Raw genomic sequence first — 10,293 nt, 5'->3', positions numbered from 1 at the left:
GGCAGCGGGCGGCAGAGCGCGGTTCTCCAGCAGCGCCAGGCCCAGCAGCTCCGAGCAGCTGCCCAGGTGGCGGAAGGAGAGCGGGCTGCCCATCTGGCCCCGCCGCAACCGCCGCTGCAGAGCATCACGGAGCCGGGACCGGCCGCGGAAGCGATCGTGGAGGTGTTGGAAGTAGCGCGCCCAATCCAGAGCCCTATCCAGGGTCGAGAGATCCCAGTCCCGCACCTGGGCAGAACGGGCCACGGCAAAAAGCGCGGGCAGCTCCGCCACCTGCCCCAGCACAGCCTCCATGGCGCCGCCGATTTGAGCGCAAGTCCCGCCTCGCACCCGGAACGAGAACCAATCTGAGCCAGCAGGGGCGGAGATTTGTAATTCTATTGGCTGAGCTGGACATCAATCCGTTGCGGATTGATGCCGCGTTAAAGGAGAACCTAGGATGACCGTTACCCCTCAAAAAGGGATGGGTGGGAGACGAGACAAATTACAGCGTCAAAAAAGAAAAATGATGCGAGAATAAGAAAAAAAAAAACCCAACAAACTAAATTAAAAAATAATAATAAAAATACCACAGCACCTTTGATTCCTGAGTGTTATTTACAGAAACAACAACTCACAAGCACAACACATCCCAATATGGTGTATTTCCCACCTCCAGGAGGTGAAGTGCAAAGAACAGCCGTAGTTATGCCGCCTGCTCAGCCCTTACCATGGCTCAGCTAACGGCCTCCTGCCCTTTTAGCCCTACTCCCGTGGCATGTTGGCTATCCAAAGCACCAGGATGGCACTGCAGAGGAGAAAGGAGGCTGCTTCCCTGCTGAGGGAATGACAAACAGCAATCCTTTCTTCATGCACAGAAAGCTTCTAGATGTTTCCCCCCACAAACACCTCTGTTTCTCTGACAGACACCTCACAGCAACCACAGCGTAACCGTGCCACAACTGCTTCCCTCACTCACTGCGAACACACAACCCAACTTCCCTACTGTGCAGACACACGTTTCCATAACAAACGTGAGGTATTAAAACCAGCAGAACGTGGCCTACCTGTTGGATCAGCAGCCTTCCTCATGCTCCTCTCCCCTGAGCCTCATCCCCAGCAGCACAGCCTCTAGAAGCTTCCACCAACACCAGGTACTGCTGATGGTTCAGACAAAGAGTGGGTGTGTGGGGCTGGGGGTCCTCGTAAGCAGAAACAGCTTTTCTCTAGGTTTTACTATGAGTTTTTCCCTGGCCACACACACTAGTCTTAAAGGAAAGCGCTTGTTAGTAATTCAGCCTTATTTAACATAATATTTAAAAACAAAGCAGAAGCAGAAAGAATAATTTAGCTAATAGCCTAGTCAGGCCTTCTCTAGGACTACTCAAACTGGTGGTTCAGGAACCTTCTTTCTGAAATATCTTCAGGGAAAGAGAACTCTCATCTGTGTATTAGAAACTAGTAAGCATCTAATGAAGATAGAGCACGTGAACTACAGTTAAATATTTGAACTAAATACAGAACTTTGGGGTGTTCTACCTAATGGAAGAGAGATGGAAAGCTGAGGTGGCTCAATATATTTACCGCTTGGTAATTTTGTGTTTTGGTTAGGTTTGATGCAGCATTTCTTGAGCTAAGTGCTATGGCAAAAAGGAATAAAACAGATTCAATGTATTCCAGAACCAAAGTCTATTTTAGTGAGGGGTGTGTTTGGAGATGCTTATGTTTTGTGTCATAAAGAAATTTCCCTTCAGATCAGATATCTTTTCACAGGTAATCTTTCATATTAATGTTTTTGTTTTTTCTCCTTTATTAGGTTTATATCCCATGAATGTATCTTTATATCCCAGTTGAAAGAAATCAAATAATCGCACTTGCAGCATTCAAAAACAGGTTACGAAAATCTATTCAGACTAGAAAAAAAAATTACTAATGGTATCTGGAATAATCTTACTGAAGGGAGATGGCCTGTGTTTTCTAATGAGTCTGTATAGAACTGCCTGAAAAATGTAATTTTTGTTTTATGAAAAACCCTAGCTATTTTACACCCAGTTCTGTCTCAAATTAGGATGAAAACTCCAAATGCCAGCATTCTTTTTCTATTAAGACAATAGAGTTTACCAGCTCTGTACGTGACATAATGGAAAACACAGTAATGACAGCAGAGCAGCAAGATCCTAGGCTATAGTAAGTGAAAATTTACTCAAAAGCAGCAGCTACAAGCACAGAAGTAAAGGGAAGATGCTGTTTACTTTTGAAAAGCCTCAATTATGCAGGGATCTCCAGCAGAATTCCTTCACCTCCACTGCCAACACATTATGAGGTCTGGGAAGGAGTGGATCCTGTCTGCACCCCCTTCTGAGTGCATTCAACTGCATTGCTTGCACCTGAGATCCCTAGGGTTGGCCCACCAGGTGCTCAATCACTGGTTCAGGCTATGTCTTAGCATTTCCACTACATTGTAATAAAACGTTTGTGGAAAAAAAATAAATGTTTATGTACTTCCAGGTATTGTAGTTGTGTTCAGCCTCCACTCGTGAGGTGGCACAGTAGATATATATAATAAAATACGATCCTAAGATCTAGCAGAGTTCTCCATAAGATAGTATCAGAAGAAAAATTCAAGGAACAATAACAACAACAACAAAAAAATAGCCAAGATAGCACTGAGACAGTTATGATTAATGTACTTAAATGGTTATGCTATAGCAGCATCTAGAAGTATTAATTATTTCTCTGCTCGCTATAGAAGGAAATATTTTTCTACTACAAATCCTACATTATCTTTGAGAGTCTGATCGATGTATGTTCTGAAGTGCTCCACTGCAAAGCTGGAGCCTATTGATCTGTTGATGCTGGTACTATATAGTAATCAAATTGGAAAAGTTTGGTTTCTTTCCCACACATGAATTATTTTCCTCTAACTTGAAAAAGCTAACAAGTTAAAGCTCTCTCCTGTGCTGAGGTTTGTTCTAGTGAAGTAGCATCTGGAATAGCTTTAGGGCTCTCTATACCAACAACAAAACTATAAATTATCCAGTCTTCTGTAGTTACTATCTATCAATTTATTATAAATTGGTTGCTACTCAGAAACAGTGCTCAGCAGCTTTTTAGAGGTTAGTTGTAAAGGACTGTATGGTGCTGAGCTGAGTTTTCTCAAGAGGAAGGCCTGGGGGAAAATGAGGAGATGCTTAAAAAGTAAGCCTTGCTAGACAGAGGAGGGGAAATGGTGGGGCTGTGCTAGATTAGGATATGGAAGATAGAGCAGGACAACATACATAGGGTCATAGAATGTTGAGAGAATTTTCAGGTGCCGGGTGTGATCCTGCTCAGCATCAATAATTTTTGAAGAAATACTGAATATGCACTTCTGGGTCTCACATAACTGATCACATAAAATCAATTTGTTTCTTCTGATGATTTTGGTGATTGCTACAGTAGTTCTCTCGTACCGATTTAGGCTATGTTTGGCTGCGTACTTCATTTGGGATAAACTATGAAGTCTCCTTTTGTCTGACAAAAAATGATATCCATTAAGATATCTTAAAGGGAATCTTGTGTGTGAGTACATGGGGCTTTCTTCAAAGGAGGTAGGGGAAAAATGCAATAGTAGCACTTGTCAACAGCTGTGAAAAATTACCACTTCACAGGCTGAAAAGTAACCTTGTTTTGTCTGTTTTTAGGAAAGCAAACAAGTGAAACAACAAGCAGGAAAGAAAAAAAAGCCAACAAAACAGCACAAGAGAGTAGAAAAGAAAATGGTAAGAAAAAAGTATATTTTCTTATTATAGGCTCAAATACAGATTTACAGTTGCAACACAGGAGGCTAAATTCTTTAGGTAGATACATCTCACTAGAAGCTGTGATAATGTGAATAGGGGATAGAGGTTTTTTTTAATATGAAGTTTATCCTTTAATATCTAAAATGAATGTTGAAATAAAAACAGATTCTTTGAGAATGTTCGTCTACTATTCTGTTAGGCTGCAGTAAATGTAGCTCTATTTGAGCTAGTGGTTGATAAAACATATGCATGATTTAAAAAAAAAAGTTGCTGAGCACTAAGAAAAGAATCTGTCTACTAGAGGATCAGTGGAGTAGTTTCCACAGCTCCTTGCAAATGAACCCACATTTCTAGGAGACACTGAGGAAGTTTCAACAGCCCTATACTTTGTGTGCACTGTGTTGTATTCTCTAAGCTGAAAAGTAAATGTTTAATGAGAAGGTTTTGTGAAACTAATGAGTTTCCTTATTATGGTTATGGAGCCAGTAAAATTCGCTCTGGCAGCAAATACCAGTTATGAAACAATATTGGTCAAGCCTTCAGCCAGAGGTCTGGAGGACATTGTTATATTTATCTTCCTGTTGGAGCTCGTATTAGCTGTAATGTAGTTACGCTGTTTCTCCTAAAAATAAATTGGAAAGGTAGTCTGTTTACTCCAGTTACCTAGTCTTAGAAAAATCCAAAATGATATTTCCTTAGATATGAGACTTAATTTCAAACTACAAAAGTGATTGACTAAATTAAGATAGGCGTATGACCATCTGATACATTTGTTGCATGAAGATTCTTTAAGAAAAAAACCCACAAATAACAACAACAGAAACAAACTATGAGGAAGGCTGTTTAGCTGCATAGGATTACATGCTAGCCATCAGGTTACATCAAGCATTATATAGTAACCTGTGTATTGTATATCGCAGATTACCTTGCTATTTCTGTCACAATATATGTGGAAATATGAGGTTATGTACCTACAGCTGGTAGAACACGCAACTTCTGCCATAACTTCTGGTGAAGACCTTAGAGATTCTGTGTCAGTCTCAAAATTTTGCAAGGCTGTGATCAGCTTTTGAAACGAGAACAAAATGAGTGTGTGATCAAATTGTATAAGAAAGGCATTGAATGTTGCAATTTATAGACCAGTGTGAGCCTTCGTCTGTACAGACAACATATATACCAGCAGGGGAATTTCCCCTGGAATCCTCTGCAGTATGGCAAGTCCTGTGTGTGTCGGTTGTAGTGCTTTGATGTATTAATTGAGAAGCCTGACTGGGATGTGTTAGATTTGAGTAACTGATGTCAGTGATTTAGAAGCACTTGTGTAATGCTCTGTGAGTGTGGGAAGAAAATCCGTGCATTGAGAAAGTGTTGGATCTAGCATATTACTTAACATAAATAACACTTTGATTAGGAATTATACCTGGCTATTCAAAAATAGAATTTTTAGGAAATTCATACAAATAAACAGACTAAACTTAGCCCCTATTTCTTATTCAGATATTGTGACTCAGGACTATACTAGCAAAGCTAGCTGGTTACTTGTATGCATAACCCTTCCATATGCTGGAAATGGAAATAAGTGGCAAACTGTGCTACCTTTCCTGATTGCAAATAGCCAATTAGAAGTGGTGAGGAAAATACAGACACTACAGAAGCTCTCTCTTACCAAGTGAGACACATGAGATGATTGCTTGTGCCCTCTTAAGCCCAATGCAGTTTAAGTTGTATTAATCATTACTAGTTTTGCCTAAGGTAGTTTGAGATTTAGTTCAGAGTAAGGCCTTTGGTTTTGAGGTTTATTTGAGGAGTTCAGGCTGCTTCTGAAGTGGTTGGTACAGAAACACAGCTCCTTCTAGCACCTCAACTGCCAGTGTTGAACTGGATGTTTAAAGGAAAGGTTCCCTCCACCATCATGCTACTGATGCCACTTGGAGTAAGTGAATTGAGCTGATTACACAATGAGCTTGGATAGGGAACCTCAGTCGTCCAGGAATCCTGGAGGTGATCATGGACTGGCTTGATGGTAAAAAGTTTGGAACATCACCAGGAGAAGAAGATATGTTGTGTGAGGCTAAAGAGGCCCCACCATACAATAAACTACCAGAAAATGAAAAGAAATATGCCCTGCTCACAGATGGATCGTGTCATATTGTGGGGAAATGTTGCAGATGGAAATGGAGCCCCACACGATGAGTTGCACAGGCCACTGAAGGTAAAGGAGAATCAAGTCAATTTGCAGAGGTAAAGGCAGTCCAACTGGCCTTAGATGCTGCTGAAAGGGAGAGGTGGTCAATGCTTTAACTTTAAACTGACTTATGGGTGGTGGCAAATGCCTTATGGGGCTGGTTACAGCAGTGGGAACAAAAAAATTGGCAACAAACAAGTAAACCTATTTGGGCTGCTGAACTGTGGAAAGACATCGCTGCCTGAACAAAAAATATGGTTGTAAAGGTGCACCATGTAGATGCTCATGTGCCCAAGAGTTGGGCGACTGAAGAACACAAATTAATCATTAGGTAGATTGAGCTGCCAAAATTGAGGTGGCTCAAATATATTTGGATTGGCAAAACAAGGGTGAATTATTTCTAGCTTGGTGGGCCCACAAGACCTCGGACCATCGAGGAAGAGATGCAACATATAAGTGGGCTAGAGGCCAAGGCGTGGACTAAACTATTGAGGCTATTGCACAAGCTATTCATGACATAATTAAACATGCACCATAATTAAACAAGCCAAGAGGATGAAACCCCTCTCTGGGGGGAAGAGCTACGGCAAAAGTATAAATACAGAGAGGTGTGGCAGGTCGATTATATCACCTTGCCACAAACCTGTGTTGGTAAGCGTTATGTGCTTACCATGGTGGAGGCAATCACTGGGTGGCTTGAAACATGTAGCATCCCATGCTACTGCCCAAAACACCATATTAGGTCTTGAGGAGCAAGTCCTGTGGCACTCCAGAAAGAATTGAGTCAGATAATGAATAATTTCAAAAATTCTCTTGTAAATATTTGGGCCAAAGATCATGGCATTGAGTGGATTTATCGTACCCCCTATCATGCACCAGCTTCTTGTAAAATGGAATGATACAGTGGGTTGTTAAAAACTATGTTGAAAGCAATGTGTGGCTGAACATTTAAGCACTGAGAGAAGCATTTGGCAGAAGCCACCTGGTCGGTCAGCACACGAGGATCTATTGCGATGGTCCTGCCAGCTCCCTACATACTGGCAAGAGAGGAAAGTCCCTGTAGTACATGTAAAAAGCATGTTGGGAAATTTGTTTGAGTCCTTCCAGCTTCTGGAAAGGGCAAACTTCTCTGTGGAACTGTTTCTGCTCAGGAATCTAGTTCCACTTGGTGAGTGATGCAGAAAGATGGGGATGTTCAGTGTGTACTACAAGGGAATTTGATGTTGGGGGAGTACAGTCAGTAATTCCATGTATAGATATGTATATAGATATGTGTAATGCATTTTAATTATTGCTTGCTTGTATAAATGTTTTTATATTAACCATGATGTAGTGATGTGGATGCTGTCATGGACACAGGTGGATCTAGAGATAGCTGTGTGGCACTTATAGAAATTTCAATTGCTATTTGTTGTAGCAGAGATTCTCACAGTGTTAATTAGAGTAGTTCTCTATCATTTCCTTTTCTAGTCTTTTTCTCCTTAAAGCTAAGAAAGATGCTAATTAATTGTTAACTACTTTTCTTATAGGATTGGTTGTACATATTCAGCCTTTTGAGGCACTCAGAACCCTTTCCATCCCTGCCTTGCCCCCAGCATCTCCCAGCTCTTTTAGCATACTTACTAAGAAATATCTTAAGGAGCTATCTGTTTCAGAGGGCTTCTTTTTGGAATCCCCTAAAAATAACAGTTTTCTAAAGCTTGAGACATAAATCACTGACTACTGTAGCTGAAGGTTTGTAGTTTGGATATATCATGCTATGGTACTTGTATGAAGTCAAGCATATGAGGACTAAGCTAAGTCCAGTATTACTATTACTAGGTTTATTATATCAATGAAATCTCTTTAATGGAACAAAACCCTGTGCACTTAAGAATTGGGGCTGAAAAATTCTTTCCTACCTGTATATTCTATGTGTTTCCATGACAGTTAAATTACTCTCATTCACAAGAGTATAGGGAGATCTTATAAACACGCTTTCTCGTTGGAATTGGTCTTATTTTTCACTTAGAAATACATATAAAACACAGTGTAAGACAACTGTGCATAGGAAATATTTCTATATATGCCTAGGTCCTAATAACATAAGTTACTTGGATTTTTCATTACACTTTCATTATGCTGGTATCCTGAGAACATCTTAAGTAATCAAATAGACACACATACTTAAGATACTGTACAGAACCATGAAGAAGCAGTATTGGCCTGTGTATGAGGAGGTAGACGAATTAACACACACATGCACATGCTGGGTAGGCATTCCTCCTTCTAACCAGTAAGGCTTTTAAATATCTGTTGTTTCCATTTTCATGTCTCCAAAGCTTTTATGTGAATTTTTCCAGCACATTTCTCATTATTCTCTCAACCTTTCCTCTGCTGCATGGCTGCAGTTTCCAGACATATAACCTGAAATGTCCTGGGAGAATTTACCTAAAAACAATAAAGCCAAGGAAATGGAAACCACAGAATATATACATGGTTCTTTTTTCAGGCTTTGCTAAGAAGCTCATTGGTTAATATTTACAAAGGAATTCAACTTTCCATATTAACATCCTCTTCAATGTTAAGCAACTGTGAGTGTGGAATGGTAAGAATCGTTACTAACGTGGACACTCTAGGTTGGGATGTTATGTGTTAATTTCATTAATGATTCAAAGATTTTACTTTTCTCCATCCCAGTAGTTCAAGAATAAAATACTATGGTAAAAAGAAAATGGCTAAATAAAGTGCTAAAGTGAAACTTTGAAGGGAATTGTCTTTCTATTTAAGAAAATTGTCTTGGTTGATTATCTAAAGAAATAGAATGAAAAACTGGTTTCTGTTACCTGTTCATAAAGCATACTCTGAAAGGAAATTATCAGAACCAGTGCAGCTGCTTGTAGGTTCAATTATACAGTAAAACAATTCCAGTTGCTATCTAGGGCCACTTGTTAATACTAAGTTGTGTACCTGTCTGTGTGAAATGCCTCTGGCCGTGTTTGTCTGGATCTTACTGATGGTAAACTTCTCAGGTCACAGAAACCACTCCCAAAACTGTCGTGCTGTCCTGATATTGATCTTTTCTGCAGAAAGGGCAGTTCAAATAAACACAAATTGAAGCTTTGTTCCTAGCTCCAGAGTTTTTAACCTAGTAGTGTCCTTTTAAGAGGAAGTTTTTCCCACAGTTTGCAGAAAATACTGGTATTCAATTAGTAGAATTGCCAAGAAAATAGTTTTCTTCTCATGTTACAGTTCTCCTCAGCAGTGATGATTTTTATATTTTATATTATTTCCATATTCTTTTGCTTATGACTTGGTTCCTGGTCCTGTACTGAACCACAGTTAATGGTTAGGAATCCAAAAATCATCACAATGTAGTTCACAGAATCACAGAATCACAGAATTGTTAATATAGTTAATATTGTTAATATATAGTAATTGTTAATATAGTTAACATATTAATTAGAATATGCTGCTACTTAGCTAATCCTGAAATACCACAGCTAGCTATCTGAATAAGACAGGAAACTAGCAGTATGAAATTGATGAATTCTATCTGTGGAACAGAAACTTAATGGGGAAAACAGCAACAACAAAAAAGGGGTTAAACAGTAACACAAATAGTATTTGCATAAACCTAAAAGCCAGCAGAAAAAAAAACACTAATGTGCTGTGTGATGGGTGAAGTCAAATTCACAGAATTAAGACAAAGATTGAACTGAAAGATCTGTTTTATTAAAGGTCCCAGTTTTTCTGATAAGAGAAATATAGCAATTGCAATATTAAATCTAGAAATAACCAAATTCGTATTAATTCAATTAGTTTGAATGAAAACACTATTCTCAGTTGAACCCACAACTGCACATTTTCTCCTTTTTCTTGACAGTACAATAGCTTTCCTTTCTGTGAGAAAAATGTATTTGAAAATACTTCAATATTTTTTCTCTAAAAAAATTCTATTGGAGTTTTACACTGTGCACAGAGAAAAATGACACAATGAAATCTTATTCGTACCACTCTCTTTCTGTGGAACATTGACACTCATCAGTTGTTTTGGAAAAAGAATGAAAAGAGTGAAGTTCTTTTAACACATAACATATGACCCTGGAGGGCTGGAATCTCTGTTGTTTTTTTTTAAATTTTTAATTTTTATTTTTTTCTTATAGAAGAGGGGCAGAATGGAATCATCTTCCAGACAGAATTTACCTTTGACGATCTGTTCAAAAACCCTGAGGGATTTAGGTCCCTTGCTGCAAGGAATCCCAATTCCTAGGGATCTTTAAATCTCTGGAAGATTTCACAGAATCACAGAATGGCCCAGGATGGAAGGGACCTCAAAGATCATGAATCTCCAACCCCCCTGCCACAGGC

The 10,293-nt window shown here is 39.4% G+C and overlaps 2 protein-coding genes and 1 long non-coding RNA gene across 3 annotated transcripts in view; 1 reads left to right on the top strand and 2 right to left on the bottom strand.

The window, feature by feature from the left end:
• FANCF (FA complementation group F) overlaps positions 1-502 on the bottom strand; it is a 1,592-nt gene extending 1,090 nt beyond the window's left edge. The window contains 2 exon segments of the mRNA XM_010710710.3: positions 2-292; positions 294-502. Of these exon segments, the coding sequence (XP_010709012.2) occupies positions 2-292; positions 294-394 (392 nt within the window). The 5' untranslated portion in view covers positions 395-502.
• LOC109367628 overlaps positions 1-2,378 on the bottom strand; it is a 173,445-nt gene extending 171,067 nt beyond the window's left edge. Inside the window, exon 1 of the long non-coding RNA XR_002114870.2 lies at positions 1,044-2,378. This is a non-coding gene — a long non-coding RNA (uncharacterized LOC109367628). The remainder of the gene's footprint in view (positions 1-1,043) is intronic.
• GAS2 (growth arrest specific 2) overlaps positions 1,044-10,293 on the top strand; it is a 101,475-nt gene continuing 92,225 nt past the window's right edge. Inside the window, exons 1-2 of the mRNA XM_019615268.2 lie at positions 1,044-1,130; positions 3,660-3,737. The gene's annotated coding sequence lies outside the window, so the exon portion shown is untranslated. The remainder of the gene's footprint in view (positions 1,131-3,659; positions 3,738-10,293) is intronic.

The sequence above is a fragment of the Meleagris gallopavo genome, chromosome 5, assembly GCF_000146605.3.
Source record: "Meleagris gallopavo isolate NT-WF06-2002-E0010 breed Aviagen turkey brand Nicholas breeding stock chromosome 5, Turkey_5.1, whole genome shotgun sequence".
Classification (NCBI taxonomy): Eukaryota; Metazoa; Chordata; class Aves; order Galliformes; family Phasianidae; genus Meleagris; species Meleagris gallopavo.
The sequence above is the reverse complement of the archived record's forward strand: the minus strand, read 5'-3'. Positions and strand labels throughout refer to the sequence as shown.